The sequence below is a fragment of the Protopterus annectens genome, chromosome 9.part0 (assembly GCF_019279795.1).
Source record: "Protopterus annectens isolate FY-2018-M chromosome 9.part0, PAN1.0, whole genome shotgun sequence".
NCBI classification, from domain to species: domain Eukaryota; kingdom Metazoa; phylum Chordata; order Ceratodontiformes; family Protopteridae; genus Protopterus; species Protopterus annectens.
In genome coordinates, this window is record NC_056743.1 from 419,448,002 (window position 1) to 419,472,899 (window position 24,898).

At 39.3% G+C, this 24,898-nt stretch overlaps 1 protein-coding gene across 7 annotated transcripts in view; it reads right to left on the minus strand.

Annotated features, from left to right (window-relative positions):
* Positions 1 to 24,898, minus strand: part of RHOBTB2 (Rho related BTB domain containing 2) — a 323,120-nt gene that overhangs the window by 51,732 nt on the left and 246,490 nt on the right. For all 7 annotated transcript variants that reach the window (XM_044082960.1, XM_044082959.1, XM_044082961.1 and 4 more), the window contains 2 exons: positions 19,915 to 20,033; positions 8,648 to 8,798 (listed from right to left, as the gene is read on the minus strand). In XM_044082960.1, coding sequence (XP_043938895.1) covers positions 8,648 to 8,798; positions 19,915 to 20,033 — 270 coding nt within the window. The remainder of the gene's footprint in view (positions 1 to 8,647; positions 8,799 to 19,914; positions 20,034 to 24,898) is intronic.

Here is a 24,898-nt window from a genome sequence, read left to right on the forward strand (position 1 = left end):
GGTTTTACTGTTAATTCCACCTCTGCAATGTTTCTCAGTACATAAGAGTCTGTAACAGGCCTAAGGATCTGCATATGTTTGCTTCAAGACTGTTTATCTATTGAGTGATTAATTTTGCATTTGCTCTTATGCACTGCATTCTTTTTCTTAATTATTCATGTTGTTTGCTTTTGTTTCTGTATTTCATGCTGTGGCTGAAAAGGGTCTTCAGACCAACTCACCTACCTGTTTACCAAACAATAAATAAATAAATGAATAAATGTGGAAAAGCTTATGTACCAACCCCCGATGAATATGTGATGCTGCAGTGTAACATAGCTCCCACTAGGTGGCACTGTTGGCAGTGTAGTGGTGTAGTCTTCCCCATGGATGGGACATTTGTGCCCATTATATATATATATCCCAAAGCCAGTGTAATGATTGTGTGTTGGGGGGTGGTGGTGGCACAGATATGGGGCAGCAATATTTCCTGCACTGACATTAATAAAATAAATAAATAATGCACTAAAAAAGAGGGTACTGCAGAAACAGAAGAAAGGTAACTGGCTCACAGAGTGATATCTGTCTCACTGATAGCTCAAATCACTGTTGTGGAACCTTAAAGATAGTTAAATACGCTTTTTATTAAAATTATTTGGCTCCTATACAGCAGACCACTGTCCACTGGGTGCAGGGGACAAAACCTCTACATGGGTGACATGGGGGGAGGTTGCTGCTTGCATCACTCAAGGCTGTCTTTTTAATTATTTTTTAAATGAGATTTACAGATGCGGATTGTTGATGGCCCTTTCCATGATGTAACAACCCATTTCCCAGTAGACATGATAAAGTGGTTTGTGGAAGAAGTTCCGATAGCTTTACCGAAGCACTCTGGATCAGCTGTAGGTGTTTTACAAAGCTTCTGCATATGACTGCCCAAAAAGTAAATAAAGAATTATATAATGAAAAAAAATGACATTGCAAGAAACGGATATAGTGAATTGTACATTTAAACTTCTCAAAAGTAGACCACTGTTTTGATCTCTTTTGCGGAAAGCATTGCTACACTGCATCCCATAAGAACTGCTAGTGTACATGTGTGTGTGTGTGTGTGTGTGTGTGTGTGTGTATATATATATATATATATATATATATATATATATATATATATATATAGTATATTTCCCTATGTTGATCTTGGATGCCTGTTGACCAAACTAAGTCGATTAAACATATTTCAACCAAAGTACCATTTGCCAAAGTTCATGGAAATACATACAAATAACCAATGACTACAGTAACCATTTCATAACCATCTCATTATTTAAACCCTGTGGCTGCAATGTGCTATATGTAAACACTTATAACTGCTTCCTTCTTTAATAATATATGTAAAACATTCAGTAGTAGTTCAGGATGCTGACAAACATAAGTAATGAAACACCTAAGAACTTTCACGTCATTGTTTCGCTTTTCCTTAAAATGCACAGCTATTGGACAAGTTGCGTCACTGTTTTTCATGTGTCTTGCGTGTTCTCGTATGCCCTTCCTTACTTGCCTCCTGGTTTGGCTAATATAATACTTAACACATGGACAAATAATAAATTGCTTCCCCAGCTGATACTTCAGGGTTGTTGCGGCTCAAGTGTAGTACTTTGCATTTGTTTGCCCTTAACGTCAACTGCCAGCCCTCTGCCCTTACAAATTCTTCCCCGACTAGACTTCCACACTCTCCATGGCTGCACCTGTCAGTCATCAGCAAAGATATTGACCCAGCTTTCTTGTTCCTCGTATGTGTCTGAGACAAATACAATGGACATGAGAGACGTTTACTACACTCCCGTATTTTCCTGACATTGTTCCTCTCACCAAAACTCTCTGTGTTCAACTACTCAAACAGTAGACTGTTGTTGAGCTGACTGGCCTGTAGTTATCTGGAATTCTTCTGCAGACACCCCTCCCCTTATAAGGCTACCACACTTGCTGTTTTCCAGTTTTCTAGTACTTCTACATTAGTCAGTGATCTGGTGAAGATCGCTATTACATAATGCCAGACAAGTGACAGCACTTCTGAGGAGTACAAGGAGCAGCTGATTTATTCCTTGTGCTTTACACTCCCCAAGGGCAGTCCTTTCCTTCTAAACCTCCCCCTTGTCAGTACTAGCATATGTCCAGAGTTTCACAAAATGTACAGATCTTGTCATAGTTTTGGTCTGGTCCTCATAAAAGTTATGGTTTTCTGGCAAATCACTAGTAATTGAAATCCCTACATAATAACACATGTTTGAGTTACAGACTTCCTGTCCTTCAGGAAATGTATGGTAACACAAATCCTTTTATTCTAGCAACCTCCTAAGTTTATAAGAGCAAAAAATGTTTAAAATCTGACCCTCATTTTGGGCCTCTGTCCCTCCATTATTTTTGGCTTTGTCTAGATTTCTTGAACTAAGAAGTTGAGGGTTACTTGGACCTCTCCCCTTACCTTTCTTTGTGAAAAGAGTAAAAACTACAAGAAAAACCTAGTCAAGCTAGAGTTTTCACTGTGTGATACCCTAGTAGTTTTTACTAATTGTTTTGTCTGTGTGACCTTTTTACTTTTTGGTTTTGTTTGTTAGTTGAGATATTCTGCAGACACCTTAATGGTTATGGACATCAGCTAGGTTTTAAGACCCTGTGTTTCTTGAGTACAGCCAAACAGTTCACTTATAATGTGCTGACAAGGTCATAAGAAAGCTGAAACATGCATGCCCACAGCTAGTGGCTTTTGGCTTTGTTGGCCTGAATCTGTCCATAAAGACTTAGAAAAAGTAAAAAGTCACGGACATTCAGAAGCCAAATAGCTGAAACATTTGATGCCCTTAAGGGGTTATCTGCATATATCTCATGGGCCTCTATTCTAATGACTGTCTGGTAAAGGTGCCCTAATGCCACCAGAATAGGCAAATTTCTGTTGAGTAATGGTGCCCTAATGCCACCAGAGTAGGTGTAATCACTGTCGGGTAATGGTGGCCTAATGCCAATACTGTGACAGCCTGTACATTAGTTAGGACCCTGTCTAGTATTCTATCCTTGTAGGTATAATCACTGTCAGGAAATGGTGCCCTAATGCCACCAGGGTAGGTATAATCACTGTTGAGTAATGGTGCCCTAATGCCAATACCGTGACAGCCTGTACATTAGTTAGGACCCTGTCTAGTATTCTATCCTTGTAGATATAATCACTGTCACGAAATGGTGCCCTAATGCCAATACCATGCCAGCCTGTACATTAGTTAGGACCCTGTCTAGAATTCTATCCTAGTAGGTATAATCACTATCGGGTAATGGTGACCTAATGGCAATACTGGGATAGCCTGTACTATTCTAAGTTTCAAGCTTGGCTAGGTTTTTCTTGCAGATTTTGCAAAATGTTTTGTCTGTGTGACTTTTTTACATTTTGTTTTCCTTTGTGAAGATGGAAACAAAGCATTCATTCAGTACCTAAACTTTTTCTCAGTCTCCTGTGATCTCCCTCACATCTTTATTCAGCCTGGCCAGGTCCATCTGTCCCCCCATCCTTTCTGATTTGTTTTTAAAAAGCTCTTTCTTCCTTTTTTAATCATTTCTGCTGTCTCCCTATTCAGTTTAGCAATTACTGCCTTTTTGCTAGCCCCTACTTCTGCACTAATGCTTTTCTATCACTTATAGGCCTTATTTTTTGCCTCATTTGCTAGCCTCCCATTCCTGTGTAGACAAAATGACCTTTTCTTTTTTGCCTCTTCCTTTTACCCTTGTCTGTAACAAAGTACTCCATCCACGACCCACTTCCATAGGTTGTTTGCACCCTTGATTTGTGACCAGTTTCCTTATTCATCCCCACACAATTTTTGTATCTGTTAATTCTTAATCTTCCTTCTCCTCTGAACCACAGAGTAGGCATAATGACTGTCGGGTAATGGTGCCCTAATGCCACCAGAGTAGGTATAATGACTGTCAGGTAATGGTGCCCTAATGCCACCAGAGTAGGTATAATGACTGTTGGGTAATGGTGCCCTAATGCCACCAGAGTAGGTATAATCACTGTCTGGTAATGCTGCCCTAATGCCAAAGGAGTAGGTATAATGACTGTCGGGTAAAGGTACCCTAATGCCACCAGTGTAAGTATAATCACTGTCAGGTAATGGTGCCCTAATTCCACCAGAGTAGGTATAATCACTGTCAGTAAATGTGCCCTAATGCCACCAGAGTAGATATAATCACTGTTGAGTAATGGTGCCCTAATGCCAGTACCGTGACAGCCTGAACATTAGTTAGGACCCTGTCTAGAATTCTATCCTAGAAGGTATAATCACTGTCTGGTAATGGTGCCCTAATGCCACCAGAATAGGCAAATTTCTGTTGGGTAATGGTGCACTAATGCCACCAGAGTAGGTATAATCACTGTCGGGTAATGGTGGCCTAATGCCAATACTGTGACAGCCTGTACATTAGTTAGGAACCTGTCTAGAATTCTATTCTAGTAGGTATAATCACTGTCTGGTAATGGTGGCTTAATGCCAATACTGTGACAGCCTGTACATTAGTTAGGACCCTGTCTAGTATTCTATCCTTGTAGGTATAATCACTGTCAGGAAATGATGCCCTAATGCCACCAGGGTAGGTATAATCACTGTTGAGTAATGGTGCCCTAATGCCAATACTGTGACAGCCTGTACATTAGTTAGGACCCTGTCTAGAATTCTATTCTAGTAGGTATAATCACTGTCTGGTAATGGTGGCTTAATGCCAATACTGTGACAGCCTGTACATTAGTTAGGACCCTGTCTAGAATTCTATTCTAGTAGGTATAATCACTGTCTGGTAATGGTGGCTTAATGCCAATACTGTGACAGCCTGTACATTAGTTAGGACCCTGTCTAGAATTCTATCCTAGAAGGTATAATCACTGTCTGGTAATGGTGCCCTAATGAAATTGCCTGTTTTCTACTTCAACTTTGCATTTAAGTTTGGCTTGCAGCCATGACTTATTACAAACTCTTGCAGAAAGTTACTACTGTTTACAGACTACAAGTTATAAACAACAAAGAATAGTAACTTCCACAGAGGTGTGCACACCTGCAGTCAATTAGGTAAGTAAGCACGTGCTGGAAAGTTTGCGTGACTGGAATAAGGCATAGAATTTTTTCACTTTTTTAAAAAAATTTTGGTTACTCTCTGGGGGCTGGATGGTGTTGCGTCAAGGGCTGGATTTGGCCCAAGGGCTGGACGTTATGCACCACTCTGCTAAATATTTTTTCCAGTTATTTTATGCTGCAGTGGTGTTGTCTACTTAGCCTTCCTGCATAAAACAGACTGTAAATCATTAATTTGATCCACAGGTCAGGTTTGTTTAGGTACCTCCTTGCCCTTAACTGCACACTGTTACTCACCACCTCTGCTGAAAGTGGTTTGTTGACTTTAATGCTGCGTGAAAAACCTCTGTACATCACTTATATGATTTTGCTATGGGAGGAGAAGGGCTCTCTTACAGGGGAGGGTAGGCTGCCCCCAGGACCAGGAAGCTGGTTGACACCCTAGTACCTGACCCTTGCAGGGAATGGATTGGGACTCATGGGCTGTAGCACTATCAAAGACATTTTTTGGAAGCTTTTTTCAAGGAATTAGGGGTGTCTGTATTCTTTTTTTGAAAGGGAGAATAGGATGCATGAAGCACAAGCTAAATTGGCAAAAGACAATACATATCATTTTATGTTTAAACAGCATTTCATCCTGTGAAGGTGTCAACTAAAAGTCTCACTCAATTATTTTAAATGTTTTATTCAGTTACATGAAATATCTTACCAGTTATTTTATACAATAGTGCCGTTGTCTTGTTAACCTTTCTGCATTAACAGGTCAAGTCTGTAAATGAAGTCTGTCACTGGCACAAAAACAAATTAGTCTCCTTAGATTCCTAAATTATTTGGGGGGTAATCTCTTTCTCTTAAATGCAAACTGCTACCAATGATCAGATGTTTGCCAAGCATGGGGGACCGAATATGGAAATAAAAAAAACAGGACCTTGCCAAGAATACCCAAAACTGTCTGATGAAGCTTATCTCAAGAAACAGCTAAGCAATGCCTTTGGAACTATAGGCATACATACCTATTTGTGCTGCCACAGCATCAGCACAGTCCAAAATAAAGTAGACAATATAGAAGCCAGCAGAGAAAACCAAAGTTAATGCTGATATGTTTTATCTTTTTTGGATGCTTCTTGACCTCAAAATCAGGAGGCTCCACCTTTTCTAATGCCCACTCCTTCAAGCTGCCTGTCTAGAACTGGAATAGGTAAGACAGGGATGGCAAAGGTTTTCCACTCTTCTTTCTGCAGGCCAGCTGTCACAGCAAAAGATGACAAGAAGAAAGAGAGGGTAGTATTAACAGGAGAAGAATCAGTACCCCTTTTTTTATCTCCAAGAAAGAGACCTTGCTCTTTCTGAGCCCCCATCCTGGAGGATTAAAATGGAGAGGACCATTTTCTCTTTGTACCAGATGCCTACTGGGTAATTTTGTGCTTTTCTTGTACATCAGGTACAAACAAATATGTGTTCAGGGGTGGGTGAGATGTACTCCTAGTAAGATGTGAAGATCAGGCTGAAACTGATGGGCAGAAGGTCTGTCTGTATAATTTCCAGTGCTGGCATTGCACTATATTTCCAATGACAGTCTCCCTCATCTACTCTCCAAAATATCCTATCAAGTGTTGAACAATAAAGATAGGTCCAAAAAAGCTGGAACAATGGAAATTCCAGTGGGTATAGGATGCTCTGGAGTTGTCTGCCCTGTGGGAAGCAAAAAAATGCAACCCTGCCCAAAATTCAACCTTCCAACCTGTGCTAGGGCACTTTAAACCTGCTCTGAAAAAGACAACTAAGCTCACTATGTGACCAATCGCTGCAGGTGAGGTATTAGACTCTCCCAGGAGTCACTACAAAATGTGGTCAGTGGGATAGTACTCCTCATCTGCTACCTTCATGATCATGCTAGCTGAGGGACAACTCAATGCTTGCAAAGTGAAGAAGACAACAAAATATGGTGAGCTCAGCTAAAGAAGAAAGCTTGAGCCACTGCTTGGCCTTCTAATCCTTTATGTTCTCCCTCCTTTAAGACTCCTACTTATAATCACAAGTGGGATTCTCCTGTCCCAGTGCTGGTGCCTTGATGATAAGAACATTCTCCAATTTTTCCCTTCACTTGTGATGACTGTCTATACTGAAGTATGGGACTTGTGGACTTCTGATGATCCCTACTTCATGTGTTCCTTCCCTAGGCAATACAGGCAGCTCCTATGCATGCACTGGCTTGGTAGTCTGGAGGAAACCACAGGTATACTTTAAAGGGCTGGTATGCCTTTTCTGTATAAAAGACTTACCTAAAAAGCTCAAGTAATGAGGAAGAACTGGGAAGCATGATCACCCCAAACGTGAGAGCCAAAAAAGTGTTGATGACAGATGGCTCACACAAAGCAGATCCCAGGTTACTAATTAGCAGAGAAAGTCCCTTGAAATAACATGTAGAGCGTGGTAAAGATACTCCAGATCAGCAAGCATGGCACTATTATGAAAAAGACTCAAAATGATATGTGTTCTTTTAAATCACTACAAGGCTAAGTTTCTTCCACTAAATTATGAACAGAAAAGAATGGAAAATGTAGTTTCTGAAGAATTTCCTGCTGACTCTGGAAAAAAATGCTGGAGAAAACAAGAACCATCACCACTGTGAGATAAAAAGACCTGAATAATAATAATTACACAACGACCCCCCCCCCATTAATATTCAAAAATGTGCACACTGGTCAGCGTGCACGTTGTAAATCAGAGTTATAGTAATGGAAAAAGGTCCAGTCGCCCGGACTTTTTCCATTACTATAACTCTTTTTTTACAGCAACAGAGAACGCAAGATCTCCATTGCCTCACACTGTCTCGCTATGTTAAAGGAGTTTAACATAGCGAGACAGCTTTAAAAAAAGCAACAGAGATTCTCCGTTGCTTTTTTTTAAAGCTGTCTCGCTATGTTAAACTCATTTAACATAGCGAAACAGTTTGTAAAAAGCAATAGAGATCTTGCTTTCTCCGTTGCTTTTGCCCACAGCTCTGATGTACTGCGTAGGCATATGCATGCGCAGTACATCAGAACTGCCGCAGAATACCAGAGAGCTGCGGAAGGGCAGCAAGGAGGCATTATACAATGCCATTATTTAAGAAAAGTAATTTTTTTTCTTAAATAATGTCATTGTATAATAGCAATAACCCACTTCTGGGTGTGGGTAATGCTGGATTTACCCATGGTTGGCTTTGTTTGGCCACTCGGGCTTCGCCCTCGTGACTAAACCACACCAACCGTGGGTAAATCCAGCATTACCCACACCCAGGCGTGGGTTATTGCTATAATATTGTATTTCAAATCAATGGCAAAACATGGGCATCAGTAACCCTACAATCATGTGAATGACAAAGGGTCAGCCAGGAAGGAGAGGTACAGCTGGAGGAATTTTGGATTAACCTTCATAAGGGAAAAATACATGTTACTGACGGCTGCTGCATTCCATAAAGTAAGATAAATATGAAACAACTGTGAAAACACTTGCGTATAAAGGTAAACATGTTACAGCAATTTAATGTTGAAGGTTACAAGACTGTGATTTACCGGTGAGTGCAACAAGGTGTGGAAGGCACAGCCGATTAGCTAGTACAATCAGTTCCAAGCAATCAAGGTCGACATTGGAGCAAAACTGCCCTGTGTAAAGATACTCCAGAACGGCACGCATGGCACTTCTGCTGGTGTTGGGAAAGGATACCTACACAGAGAGAGAAAATCCAAAGACAAGGTAAATCTGTGTCCAGTCTTACACAAAGGGTAGTATTATCACATTGTCAATGTGCTTCTCAGCTATGGAGGTTTAGCTTTCATCACTACAGCGTTTGTCTAAGAAATAGCACAAATAGCAGATTATGAAGACAATTTCATGATTTCTAAGATGAACAAAATTAACTGGGAGAGGGGGGACAATGAGAAAAAGTGATTGCACTGGCAGAATGGTTATGGCAACTAGCAGAAAGACAATTTGTTGTTATGTTATGTGACAGGACACATCATATAAATACAGATAAACACTACTGGGTATTATCAGGACAAATAAATACGCTGTGCAACTGTTCAATTTCATACCAGAACAGCAAATCCCATATGCAGAATTTTTCTGTTTTCAAACTACCTTGCAAGGAAGATCAAATAAGTTATACACTATTATCAGTCTGGCAAGTATTGCACGTCAGTGGTACCCAATCAAGAAATGCTGACACTGAGAGATGGATCATGGTGTAATGGGGCACAACCCCCCCCCCTCCATGCAGCCATTCTGGTATTCAATTACTTTTGTCTCTCCCCCCAGTTAACAAACACTGCTCAAAACTGTCAGCATGCAAACTATTTCATTCTTTACTTCTGAAATGAAGGAAGATACATGGATCTAATTCAAAATGTTTCATTTAAATATCCTTTGTTGACCAGGTCAGTCCCACTAGGCTCATAGCATCTTTTCACATAAGGCACTTGGTGGTATTTATACTAGGAGAAATTTGGCCAAGACACTGGGGCGCTTCCCCCTGCTCTTTCTGATAGGACAGGTGGATGTAAAAGATTTCACTGCACCTGCCATTAATGCAGACAGAGGGGGCTAGGATGAACCTTTTAGCCAAAGGACAAAACAGTCATAACAGCAACACCCCTTCTTAAAGTGAACTGCAGTATCAGAAATCTATCTACCTGGTGTGGGAGTAGAACCCACAGCCTTCTGCAGCAAAGGCAAGTATGTTACTTGTTGTGTCACTAACACTGCTTTCAAATTCTATAGCACAAACATTGATGGACATTTGCTAAACAAATAGTTGCACATTGAAAACAGTATGAGTAATGGTAAACTTCTCTTCCCTCGAATCTCACATTCCTTGAAAATGCAACTACTTCTATAGTTATGAAGATTTTTTTCCATTAAGCAATGAAACAAATGAATCAATAAAAGGCAAAATTATTCATTTCAGAACATTTCAGTCAACTATGATAACCAAGCAATCTGGCAGCTGGTGTAGAGGATTAAGGCTCTTGTCACCTACAGCTAAGGTACAGGGTTTGAGACCGAGCATGCTAATTAACTAACTTGCCATCCTTAACTTATGCATTTTACACACACACATTACCTGCTATTCTCTGGCTGGACGGCAGCAAAGTTAGTTTCAAATGGGGAGATAACACCCCTGCTGAACTCTCGGATAGCAAAGTATGACTACCTGTTGAACGCTCTGGATGGTGCAGAGTACAGTGAATGTGCTTTTGAAACTTCATATCCTGTGAGCGCATGATGCACACAAAGACCACAGACATGAGCATGTCTCAAACAGGACATGTAAATGTGTTTTTTTAATTCCTTACTTAAACGTAAATGTTGTAGCAGCCAGCGGGCCCGAGGCACCTGCCTAGGTCGCTCAGTACTAGATCTGGCTCTGCTGACACAGTTTAAGTGATGCATACATTAGTTCAAAGAGCCGAACAGTAGTAACACACTTCAGAGTCTGTTGTGTATCGGGTTATTTAGGAAAGTGAGTTACATGCCCCAATACTAATTAGGATTAGCCTATTTTAGCTCCCAGTGAAGGTGGAGCATACATCATTATCTCAAAAGACACAGAAACTTACTGCACATTTAGTTTTACAAAATATATTTTAAGAGGTGGTGCTGCGGTAGCATTGTCGCCTCACAGTAAGACGCTGTCTGGTTTGATTCTCAGCTAGAGCATCTTCTGTGTGGAGACATGCGTGAATGGGCGTACCTTCTTTGAAGGTTGTGCGTCAGGCTTGGCAAGCCGGTACGTAAAAATCAACTGCCAATCATTAGCGGACCGGAGTTCCGTTGTGGCGACCCCTAACCTGGAAAAGTTGAAAGACACATACATTTTAAGTACATCATACTAACCTGACTCTGAATATGGGCTTTGAATAACAGAAATGTAACTATGCACTTTAGTCAAAATTTATTTTATTTGGTAAATAAACTTGACATGCAATTTGTCAAGCTAATGTTTCATCCACTTAGCAAAGTTACCCCCCCTCTTGGTTTACAGGTTGGATTCCACCGTTCTACACAGGGTTTGTATGTCCTCCCCATACATGGGTTTCTGCCATTGTTACCAGCTTCCTCACAACTCCCAAAGATTTGTGGGTATCTGGACTGGCATTGTTCAGAGTGGGTGACTGCATTGTGTGCATTCTGCAGGGAACACAGATTTAGTTATTTATTTGAAGTGGGTGACTGCATTGTGTGCATTCTGCAGTGAACACAGATTTAGTTATTTATTTGAAGTGGGTGACTGCATTGTGTGCATTCTGCAGTGAACACAGATTTAGTTATTTATTTGAAGTGGGTGACTGCATTGTGTGCATTCTGCAGTGAACACAGATTTAGTTATTTATTTGAAGTGGGTGACTGCATTGTGTGCATTCTGCAGTGAACACAGATTTAGTTATTTATTTGAAGTGGGCGACTGCATTGTGTGCATTCTGCAGTGAACACAGATTTAGTTATTTATTTGAAGTGGGTGACTGCATTGTGTGCATTCTGCAGTGAACACAGATTTAGTTATTTATTTGAAGTGGGTGACTGCATTGTGTGCATTCTGCAGTGAACACAGATTTAGTTATTTATTTGAAGTGGGTGACTGCATTGTGTGCATTCTGCAGTGAACACAGATTTAGTTATTTATTTGAAGTGGGTGGCTGCATTGTGTGCATTCTGCAGTGAACACAGATTTAGTTATTTATTTGAAGTGGGTGACTGCATTGTGTGCATTCTGCAGTGAACACAGATTTAGTTATTTATTTGAAGTGGGTGACTGCATTGTGTGCATTCTGCAGGGAACACAGATTTAGTTATTTATTTGAAGTGGGTGACTGCATTGTGTGCATTCTGCAGTGAACACAGATTTAGTTATTTATTTGAAGTGGGTGACTGCATTGTGTGCATTCTGCAGTGAACACAGATTTAGTTATTTATTTGAAGTGGGTGACTGCATTGTGTGCATTCTGCAGTGAACACAGATTTAGTTATTTATTTGAAGTGGGTGACTGCATTGTGTGCATTCTGCAGTGAACACAGATTTAGTTATTTATTTGAAGTGGGTGACTGCATTGTGTGCATTCTGCAGTGAACACAGATTTAGTTATTTATTTGAAGTGGGTGACTGCATTGTGTGCATTCTGCAGTGAACACAGATTTAGTTATTTATTTGAAGTGGGTGACTGCATTGTGTGCATTCTGCAGTGAACACAGATTTAGTTATTTATTTGAAGTGGGTGACTGCATTGTGTGCATTCTGCAGGGAACACAGATTTAGTTATTTATTTGCAAGCAGGCAAACAAGATGACCTGGCCTTTTTTAAAGCAGGTCCTAGTTACAGATGCTGCATAAAATAAGTGACATAACAGTAGATATTCCTTCAACAATAATATGATACAATGTACAGGAGGACGCAAAAAATCGACAGTTTATACATGGCATGATCATTCACTGAACTGAAAAAGGGCTTCAGACTTTTCCATTAACATAGAAAGCAGTCTGAAGCAGTACAATACTTGGCCCTCTACTCTTCTCCATCTTTACAAATAAACTTAACTCCGCTACCCCTTATGCTACCATAGTACAGTATACAGTCATCTGTACAGCCCCCTCCTATCCAGAACTACAACTCAAAACACAAGCCTTCTCAGCTATAGAATTATATCTGAAGAAGAACCAGCTGATATTAAACCCAAATAAAACAAAGCTTATGATATTCACACACAATAAATCCACTGAACCCACCTCCCCCCTTTTTATCCTCCCTCCAACGGCAACAAAATCAGTCCAATACAAAACACTAAACTTCTAGGAGTCACTATAGATAGCTCATTAACAGATGACAAGTACATAGCCCTTACAGTCAAGAAAATACATGTTAAACTTGGCTGCCTATATAGATCCAGAGCATTCCTTACCCCTCACAGCAAACTGGCCCTAGCTAGAACCCACCTTCTGTCTGCACTGCTATATGCCTCTCCTATTTTTACTAACCATAAAAATCAGAATTTATCAAACTAAAGGCTTGCTACCACAATATTGCTCATTTTGCTGCAAACCTCCCCAATAGAACTCACCACTGCACTGCCCTTAAACAACTTCACTGGCTAGAACTACCTAATCTACTATCGCTCAATCAACTGTCAATTGCCCAAAACATTATTTAGGGTCTATAAACCTCACAGCAAGAGGTTCTCCTGTTTGATTCTCGGCTGGAGTGCCTTCTGTGTGGAGTCTGCATATCCTCCCTGCGGTCGAGTGGCCTCCGAAAGACATGTGTGAATGGGCCCGCCTTCGCTGAAGGTTGGGCGTCGGGCTGGCAACTCAGCACCATAAAAATCTACTGCCAATCATTAGCGGACTGGAGTTCCGCTGTGGCAACCTCTAACCGGGAAAAGCCGAAAAGACAAACTTTAGATCACCGAACGCTTAAAAAAAGCGAACGGTGATTAATTGACCCTATGTAAGCGAAAGCTTACAATTTCAAACTGTCAGAACAGCGATTTTTTTCCTAGGGAAAAAAAAATCACTGTTCCAAAAAAAAATAAATAAATAATAATGATAAAATGCTTTAAACATTACAGTAAGTGGGGGGCTTTGCCCCCACACCCCCGTAACGAAGCGGCCAAGCAAATTCTTTCCCAGGGAAAGAATTCGCTTAAAAGCTACTTTGATATTTTGCCATTTCAGGCTTTTGATTTCGACCAAGATGCATTTGAAAGAATGCATCTTTGGTCTTCTAACAGGGAACCCACTATTTATCATCCAGATACCTGTCCATCGCTAAAAGACCTAGTCCAACCCTACCAAGCCTCACGTATACTCCACTCATCCAACAAACTACGTCTAAAATCCCACAAATCTATTACCTCTTTTGGGGATTCTCTATTCTCCAATCACATTGCAAAAATCTGGAACTCAATCCCCCAAAACATACTCACAACCCCCACCAGCATCAAATTTAAACTACTACTCAAAGAACACCTCCTCAATAACTGGCTCTGCACCTGTGTCACCCCTGGTTAATCTCCTCCTTCCCACATTCTCTTCCCATTTTACTATCAGTTCTTCTATTCAACCATATAATTAATTTTTAGCTGTTCTGTTCTTCCTGTCATAGCTGCCATAAGATAGAGGATGTATATACTGTACTGTAATATGCTTATTATACTTGATAACAATGTTTGTTATTTTTTGCTACAAATATTCTGCTATCTTCTGTTTTATTTTTCATAATGACTGTGAAATGTTTGATATTTACCTTGTGTAACATATATACTACGTATGTAACTACCTTTGGAGCCTTTCTCCCCGGGCCTCTGCTGAAAATGGGCTACTAGCCCAGTTGGACTATCCTGGTCAACAAATGTAAAATAAATAAATGTATGTAATTCCAGAATCACAATGGTAGGCTGCTTCATTATATGTAAACACCCCATCACTGCTGTGAAAGGATGCAATGACGATTGATTATTAATTCTGACAGGGAGAGCTCCACAGTGTCAGTATGCAGTTCTGAAGGCTAAGATGATGGCTAAACAGTTCTAGGGAATTGCTTAAATGCTTAAATTTGAGTTCTTTTGAAGGTGAACAATTACCCTGAATTAATGAACTGCAAATAAGCAAAGCTAGCATTAGCTTAATTCTGTAGATAATGAATAATCCTTTTGCCTTGATCTGGAAGATGCAGTGCTGGTCCTTTCTTCAGGAGTTTGAAAAAAAAACTGCAGATCCTCATTTGCCCTGTGAGGGTGAAGCAATCACTTGTATCACACATCTGAGTATGGAAAGCAAAACTTCTTTATGGAGAGCAGACCTTGCTTCAAGAGCCAAAAAAGCCAAAGTCCCTGTAATACATATTTATTATTTATTTATTTTACATTTGTTGACCGGGTTTGTCTGACTGTGCTAAAGACCCCTTTTTCAGCGAAGGCCCGGGGAGAAAATCTCCAACATATTATACAATTTTCATTAATGAAATGGCTAAAAAACGTTAACGTTTCTCACCACCTTCCTTAATATGGCTTTGAAAGTGTAAAGTGGGATTGACCCATATGCCTAGCTATTTAAATGTTTGTACTGCTTCCATAGCTGAGCCAGTGGGAGCTGTAATACTCCAGTTTGGATGAAATTAACTCTGTTACAGGATATCCTCCCGATCCCCAGAAGACTATGAAACATTTCTTAATGTACTGAGTGAATTACCCATACTGATAAATTCCTTTATGATACGCAATTTCAACTATCCTTCAATAAATTGGTGCACCTACACCTCTGTAACTGGTTATGCCAAGATAATCCCTGACCCATTCATGGAAATACCTTATAAGAAATAGCAAACCAGAGAACTAGGGGGATAGAACATTCTAGATGAACGTAACCCCCCACATTCACCACTCCTGTAGTATCTCCATCACTGGATAAATCTGACTATAGACTTTTCACTTTTTCTTTAAAGTCTCACCCCTCCCCCAATCAATACATTTGAATTTAAGAATTTGAAATGTACACACCTACTGAAATTCTATAATGGATTCTTGAAATTTACTTGTAATGTTAGCACTCCATTGCTGCCTCAACTTATGCAATTCTATTTCCACCTAAGTGTTTACATTTTGCTGTCTCTACTACAACCAAAGATAATGGTAAACTTAAGAACAAACCACCGTTTGTGGTCAACAACTTTACAATAAGAGCAAAACAACTTCTAAAATTATACAGTAAATCCAAATAATCCCACATCAAATACTGTGTTTAACAGAACAGTGAAATTAAAAGTTACCACCATGAAAACTAACAAACAACATGAAATAAAACTAGCACTAGACTGACTGCAAGGATAACTACAAATCCATCTTTAGTTACATCAGGAGATTGGGACTGATACTTAGCATTGTACTGAACTGATCCAAAATGGCACCACCCACACTGAACCGAAAGACAAAGGCTATTTACAAGAAGACTGATTCAGTGCCAGCTTTACCCCAGAAACAGTCATTGAAACTCTGCAAATCCATGAATCTATCACCCACCCCAGGATTATAAAGAAACACATCTGTGCTGTGCTCTCTAAAACCAAAAATACTGCTTCCATGGGTCCACATAATCTACCAAACTGTCTAATAATACCACTAAACATGCCCTGGGGGAAAACCGACTGAACTTGTTTAACCTAAGCTCAGCCAAGGGCACATTTAGGAAGCTTAGAGAGCTGCTGCTGTGATTCCCCTGCACAAGGGTGGCCGTGCCACAAACCCTGGGAAATTTAGACCCTTTAGCCTGACTAGTGTAACCTGCAATGCTATGGAAAGTACAGTTGTGTAAAATCTCACTAACGATAGATTTCCTTCTCTTCACTGTTGCAGTATTTATTACAATAGGGATCCTCTGCCAAGGGTCTCCCAATGTCTGGCCAGTATACCTAAGCCTTTAGGTTTCTTTAAGCTATGCAATACATCACACATATGCTCCTTCCATAGTGTAGAATATAAAAGTGATGTCTGGATGTACCTTCCTCAGAAATTATTTGCCACCAGGCCAAACGCTATCTTTTGATCATCGGTCTGAACATACGTTCTATTGCTGGTTCACAAAGCCATTACAGTAAGTGCCTCATTGGAGTTTTTGTTGTCTTATCTTTTTTTTTTTACGATATTGTTGCTTATGGGGTTTCATGCCATCCAAGAAGGATAAATACCAGTGTGGGAGACAGATTCCCCATAAAGACCGTCAGGAACAGTGTCTGTATTGCCTTGGCACTTCTCACAACCATACATCCTGTTCTATCAGGACTTTGTTCCCAAAACCATTCACACTAGACCTTCTTCTTTGGCCCTTTATCCTAAGAATCAATGTTTTAAGCTTTTTGTTAAAGACACAATGGTGGGTTTTAAGATGTTCTGAGATGCATTTTTAGAAATTTTTAAACAACATTTTCATCTAACAATGGCCTGAATGAAAACGATTAAGGGGAAAAAATTCAGTCTTACTCAGTTTTGCCCCTTTCCTGCATCCTTTTATCACACCATAACTGAACAAGACTACATTGTAATAACTAAATTAAGCTGGGGTTGCTAGGCACCCAGAAACCATGGGGTTATAAATGTTCAAGGCGCGCCAGAGAGTTGTTCCAACTTTTTGATCCCATCATGGCCTTGTGACGGCCCCACTCTGAGCCAATAATCAAGGAGCCTGAATACTCATCACTGACACTGGGGGGGGGGGGACATTCACTTGGAACAAAAATGGATACAGCCAGTATTTCCAAATGCAGCTATTTGCATACAGCACAATTTCCCTTAACAGCACACAGGGAATACACTCGGTCCAGGGTCTGGATTTCTCTATTTGTCTCCCTCCAAATTCCCAATAAGACTCCCCACTGGCACAGCTATATCGTTGAAACCTCAGCTGAGTGTCCAAGCCAAGTTCTCCATCACTATCTCTGTGAAACTTGTCCTTCGTCCCCCTGCTCCAAGCAGCTGAGACACACACACACTCTGAGCTTTGATTTTCACACACACACCTAGGAAAGGCTGGCACAGATTTACTAGCTATACCACAACCAGCTACTCTAAGGCTCTTGCAAGGGTACCCAATTATACTGAGTGAAATTAATATTAATATAAATGGTAATGTTAACCAAACAGCAAGACTTTTAGGAGTGGCCACAGTGTCACCGAATAAATATCAGTAGTCTCAAAGGTTAAAATATTCTCTAAAGGACCAGCCACAATGAAAAGTTTAAATATATTTAATAATAATTACTAAAAGAACATGAAAATACTAAATATCTATTTACCATTCACACCAGAGTTTCAATCACAGGAAATATTAAAATAACACAGACAAATAGATTAGGACCAGCCACAATGAAAAGTTTAAATATATTAAATAATAATTAATAAAAGAACAGGTAAATACTAAATATCTATTTACAATAAACACCAGAGTCTCAATCACAGGAAATATTAAAATAATTTGATATATAAATGACATATAATACCTCACATCATCACAGGCCTGAACAAAATCATGCACATGAAAAAGAAATAAACTCTATCCAAGTCTTAATGTTCAATGCTAAGACTTGGATAGAGTTTATTTCTTTTTCATGTGCATGATTTTGTTCAGGCCTGTGATGATGTGAGGTATTGCCAGCAATGCCAGGAGAAGTTGGCAGTGGATGTGTAATATATGCCAGCATCAGAATAAACTGAGAAAACAAATGCTTGTGAAGAAACATGTATCATATCTGGAAATAAGTAGTCACTTTCTGCGTATCCCCCTTTGGTGTTAAATTGAGATTAAAATGAAGGCACAAATGCCCACAGTCATATATTGCAAGATGCTGCTGTCATATTTTTATACAACATGCATCCTCACCTCTGCCCCTAAATTACACAGTCTGTGTATCCTTCTGATGTCAGACTTGAGTCAAAACTGAAAACACAACTCTAGAACATAACATATTTGCTGTGAGACATATATAAACAGCATGCTTATTTACTCTTCCCAAAAACAGCCACTTGTTTATATGCTTCAGATGTTTGTGAGAAAAAAAGAAATTACAATAATGTTTCCAGCTTGTTACTTTTGGAGAGAAAAATGCTCCTATATAAGCTACAGTGACTGATGTTTGTGAGGAAAGTTAAAGTAAAGTAATGAATGCACTGTACACAGCCCAACACAAGATATAGTAACCTCTGAAGTTTTGGAGGAATGTTAAAGAAATTATGATATTGTGCCCCCCCCCCCATATATATACAAGTACAGTGACCATCTCTGTGCACCTATGAGCAGAGCTGGTTTTAGACAAGGCTGGGTTCAGGGCAGAGGTGATTACTAAGCCCATGTGAAAATGTTCTTAAACAGCCTTGGTGTGGGGGTCTGGGTATTCTGTGATGTATTCACACCTCTCAGAAACAAAGATATGACTGTTAAACTGAGAAAGTGGAAACAGGGTCAGTAACTTTCAGACCGCCCCAAGTAGCCACTTCTACATACACTTCAGGTGTCTGACTGTCATTTAAAACAGGATGATAGTGTAACGAATTTCACCTTTGTTCCAAACAAACAGCTGCCACACATTAAAATGTTAACAGTTGCTTCACGTAATCACATTAGTCCTGTAAAGCCAAAATAATAAGCAAAGAAAAGCAAGCAGCTAGTCGTTTTTATCCACAGAAGATAACCACAACAATTATGCCTACTCTGTCTCTATATACCAGTTAAGCAGTCCATCTTTCTTCTCACAAACACACATTAGTTACTTTCATCCAGCCAACCTCAATTCTCACTAAGGAGTTAAAGCCACAACATCTGATGGCTATGTAATGTTACTTAACCTCCACAGTCCACACAAAGAAGTTGTTACATGTTAAAGTATTCCAATCTAAGTCATTCACACAAATCATAAAGCCAGAGTAATATTGCCAAAAATATCTGGTTAAACACTGCCAGCAATATTAAAATTGTAGTAACATGTATCTCATTTTCACCGCACTTTTCCTCTCATGTCAACTTTCCACCCAAGAAATACTGAAAAAACTACCTGGTTGATTGTGGCCAGCATAAAAATAGGTGAGGCCATGTTTTTTTTTTACTTTTAAAAAGATGCAGCCTTATTTCTGTTCATGGTGCCTTGATCAGAGCCAGCTGTTTATTTCCGCAGCCTGTAGCAGGCTGGTCTTACTATGGTTTTCAGTGGCCACTGCTCTGCTAGCTCCTACTTCTTGTTCGCTGCTAACAGTAGCCCATAAGTAAGCTGGATCCCAACAAATACCAAACTCTTGTTATACTAACCTCTCTTGTGCAGCTCTCAACGAATGGTCCCCCAAACATGGCTGCCATCCAGTCACAACTAGAGATAAGCAAGGGCTTGTGAGCACTGATTGTGCCATCATCCAGCTTAAAGATGACGTCTGCAAATGAGAAACAACAGTCAATCCACTGCTACAACTGGCTTTCTGTTTGGTTTATAAGAAACTGGCAAGCTGGGGATTTGAAGTCCTGTCCTCCTTCCCCTTTAGAACTCATTTTTTTCACTGCATTTTTCTATACAATGATGCAGTTATAATTGTTACATACTAAAAATAAATATGTTAGAAAATCTGTAATCAGTCACAAGTTTCATGGATGTACTTGCTATAGTTAATGCTTTTTATAAAAATACACAGGGTAGCAAATCAGCGTGAATATGTAGTACAGTTACTCGTAGTTCATGCTAAAATTTCAAGCACAGTTTGGCACATGGTACAAACATCATATCCTCCAAAGCTCAACTAACAGCAACATAAAAACACAAACATGCACACATGGGCACAGTTCATTTACCCAAATGTGTTGTCACTTTAAATGAAATACAGTGTAAAATAAACCCAGTGCTGTTATCAGATGGGCAGGTCTTCTATCTCTGAATAAGCAATTTTTTAATGCAAAAAATTCATTAATTTATTTATAGTTGCAAAAGAGACCTCAACTGATTTTAATGCCCTTCAATACTTAAAGAAAAAAAAAAAAAAAAAACAAGCACCTGAATGCAATGCATAGGAAATATTTAAAAAAAACTGTGAACAATAGATTTTGTAACCCCATAGTAGTATGCAGTCAGTCTATGAAATCAGTAACTTACCACCACAATAAAGGACTTTTATCTAGCAGTAGGTTAGTCATTTTATTAGTACAAAATTGATAGTGCTCCTTTTTCTTATGATAACAATCTGTGCTAGAACTGTTTTACGTAGCACTAGTTACTGAAAGCTAAACTGTGTCAGAGTCATCAACCCCCTTTTCACATTTTTAGAGCCAAAGTTAAACTCTCCCACATAATTCTGAGAGCCACAGTTGTATAATCTGGGACTCAATCCTATCTTCTGGTCACTCTCTGCAGAGTTTGGCATATTCTCCACGTCCATAATATGGGATTCAGTCTTATCATCTGCTCATTATCTCTGCAGAGTTTGGCATATTCTCCACGTCCATAATATGGGATTCAGTCTTATCATCTGCTCATTATCTCTGTAGAGTTTGGCATGTTCTCCACGTCCATAATATGGGATTCAGTCTTATCATCTGCTCATTATCTCTGCAGAGTTTGGCATGTTCTCCACATCCATAATATGGGATTCAGTCTTATCATCTGCTCATTATCTCTGTAAAGTTTGGCATGTTCTCCACGTCCATAATATGGGATTCAGTCTTATCATCTGCTCATTATCTCTGTAGAGTTTGGCATGTTCTCCACGTCCATAATATGGGATTCAGTCTTATCATCTGCTCATTATCTCTGTAGAGTTTGGCATGTTCTCCACGTCCATAATATGGGATTCAGTCTTATCATCTGCTCATTATCTCTGTAGAGTTTGGCATGTTCTCCACGTCCATAATATGGGATTCAGTCTTATCATCTGCTCATTATCTCTGTAGAGTTTGGCATATTCTCCACGTCCATAATATGGGATTCAGTCTTATCATCTGCTCATTATCTCTGCAGAGTTTGGCATGTTCTCCACGTCCATAATATGGGATTCAGTCTTATCATCTGCTCATTATCTCTGTAGAGTTTGGCATGTTCTCCACGTCCATAATATGGGATTCAGTCTTATCATCTGCTCATTATCTCTGTAGAGTTTGGCATGTTCTCCACGTCCATAATATGGGATTCAGTCTTATCATCTGCTCATTATCTCTGTAGAGTTTGGCATGTTTTCAACATCCGTGATTTCAGATCCAATCCTATGTGGTCATTATGTCTGCAGACTTTTGCATGTTCACCACATCCATAATATGGGATTCAATCCTATCCTCTGGTCACTAACTCTGTACAGTTTGGCATGTTCTCTGCATCCACAATCTGGGAATCAATCGTATTGTCATGTCACTACATCTGTAGAGTTTGGCATGTTCTCCACATCCATAATCTGCAATTCAGTCGTATCCTCTAGTCACTACCTCTGCAGAGTTTGGCATGTTTTCCACATCCATAATTTCAGATCCAATCCTATCTGTTCACTATGTCTGTAGAGTTTTTCAGCTTCTTCACATCCATAATCTGGGATTAAATCTTATCCTCTGGTCATTATCTCTCTAGAGTTTGGCATATTCTCAACATCCATAATCTTGGATTAAATCCTATCCTTTGGTCATTATCTCTGTAGAGTTTGGCATGTTCTTAACATCTCTGTGTGACCTTTTTTCAGGTGCTCCAGTTTCCTCCTACCTCTGAAGACATGCTGATTGAATGACTACACTAAATTGTCCATATGTGTGTTATATTTACCCTAGACATTGTGAAATTAGTTGTGGCTGAAAAGTATCTTAGGACAATTCTCTTACTTGGTTAACGGGAATAAAATTAAAATTAAAAACTAAATTATATTCAGAATATCATAGGTTCATAGGTGTTTACTATGCTAACTATCACAAGGTCCTTTTTAAGCCTAGCCATGCATCCCAGCACAGTGTTGGTTGTGGATGCCTAACAATCCATGATCTGAGAACTAGGACACTAAAAATGGAAAAGTAATTTAGACATATACACTGACGATTCAAATGTAGTCTTCACTTAAAACCAGTACATCTCAAACTCCCTGCACTGCAGTGTTTCAGTCCTCATATAAAATGTTATATCCCATTAATCCATTTAACTCAGTCAAGTCCTTCAGTCAAACCAAGACATGATCAAAAGGGTTAGTTATTGGACAAATTCACTGAAATTTCAGGACACTATGAGAGAGGATTTTTCTTTCCCATAAGCTGCAGCAATCTGGGAGTTGATTATAACAGTGGGTGCAGCTCCATGAGTGAGGAATATAGGGGACTTTGCCCTAAAGAAAAGAAAAAACAGTAACTTCAGTACTTTTCTCTTTTTGATTACTATTTTTTACTGTAAACTGTATTTGACTTAGTAGTCTCTGACAAAATGACCCATGCCCATCCATTGGCTGCTAACAGGCTATCAATTTAATCCAAAGTTTAAGTATCAAAGATACAAGTAACACAAAGATACAACAACCCACATATTCTACAGTTAAATTAAAAAAAAAAATATATATATATATATATATATATATATATATATATATATATATATATATATATCATATATTGTACTGTTATGCTACAGTTTAAAACTTTAGTCCCAAGGAGACATCAAGGAACATTGAGCTCTCTTGTCTTGGTGGATGAATAGGTTAACAGAAAGTCTTTGGGGGTAACAGGTTAGATTGGTCAGGACAGGAAGTGGGCACAAAAAGTTTAAATGAAGAGAGTAAAGAGCAATGCATATGTTTAACTTAGTCTACAGATATCACATTCTATTTAAAACATCTTTGTATGTATTTATTTTTATTTTATTTTAACATTTGTTGACCTGGTTAGTCCGACTGGGCAGATGCCTTTTTTCAGCGGAGACCCAAGGAGAAAAGCTCCAAAAGATACATAGATGATATAATATGGCAAACGTAATTAATTATAACCGTGCTCACAAATACTATTATATTGCATACATATCCACAATAGAATTATAACCAGGTATATGTAGTATGTTCACAATAACATACAATTTCAATTCATAAGACAATCTGAAATAAAGCCTATTTATGGAACAATTGCAGGAATTAAAATGAAGTTTGGTAAATGGAGAGCAAAAAAAAATAAGAGAAAGGAATGGTTAGTTGGAGCAGAGGAGAGAAGTAGATTTAAGTTTGGTAGGGACAAGAGCAAGTCCAAGAGTTTAAGAAGTTGTCTTTTAAAGTTTTTTGAAACAGTTAGGGTTAGAAATTGTTCTTAAATATAGTGGCAGTTTATTCCATACCTTGGTGACTGAGTGACTGCAGAGAGGTTTGCCAACTTTTTTTTGGGGGGACTGTAAATTTCCAGGAGGTGTTGGTCAGAGCTACAGAATGTTCAATTAGGAGTACAGAGGGAGATGAGATTTGATAGAGAAGGACAGAGGTTAGGTTGTTTTAAGATGGAGCGAGTCAGATGTAGCTGTGGCAAAAGGAGTTGTAGGTGCAATTCTAGCCACTGTAGGTTTTTTTAGAGATAGGCAGTGGTGTGAGTGATAGGGTTGATTTGCTGCAAATCTAGCAATTTTATTGTATGCGAGTTCCAGCTTAGACAAAAGATTGGCTTGAAGTTTACTAAAGATTGGGGCAGCATATAGTAGGACACGTAGTAGATAGGCTTGAGCAAGGCAGAGTTTAGATTCATTTGGGAGAATTTTTTGTTTCTATACAGAAAAACACATTTTTTGATGAGACATTTTAATGCACTGTTGGATTTAGAGATCAAATTTTAATTGGTCATCTATTAAGACTCCCAGCAATTTTGTGTGTGGTTCAACATTGATAGTAGTATTATTGAGGGAAGAGACGGTGAAGGTAGACTTGAGGTGTTGGAGACATTTAGGGACGAAGAGGAGTAGTTTAGTTTTTTTAGGGCTGAGTAGGAGTTGGTTAGATGTTAACCACTTTTCAACTGAGTGGACTGATTCTTGGGTAAGGGTGAGGAGGTGGGGGAGATTGTTAGAGGAGGAAATTATTGTAGAGTCATCAGTATATTACATTGACAAGGAGTAAGAGCAGGAAATGTGTATATTGTTAATAAAAATGTTAAATAGTAGGGGTCCAAGAATGGAGCCTTGGGGAACCCCTGTGTGGACTGGAAGGAAGGGGGAGGAAGAAAAGAGCCATTTTTCAGACTGAAGTCTGTTGGAGAGGTGGCTAGAGAACCAGGAAATAGCAGAGTTGGAGAGATTAAGGCTAGATAGTTTAGACAGAAGTAG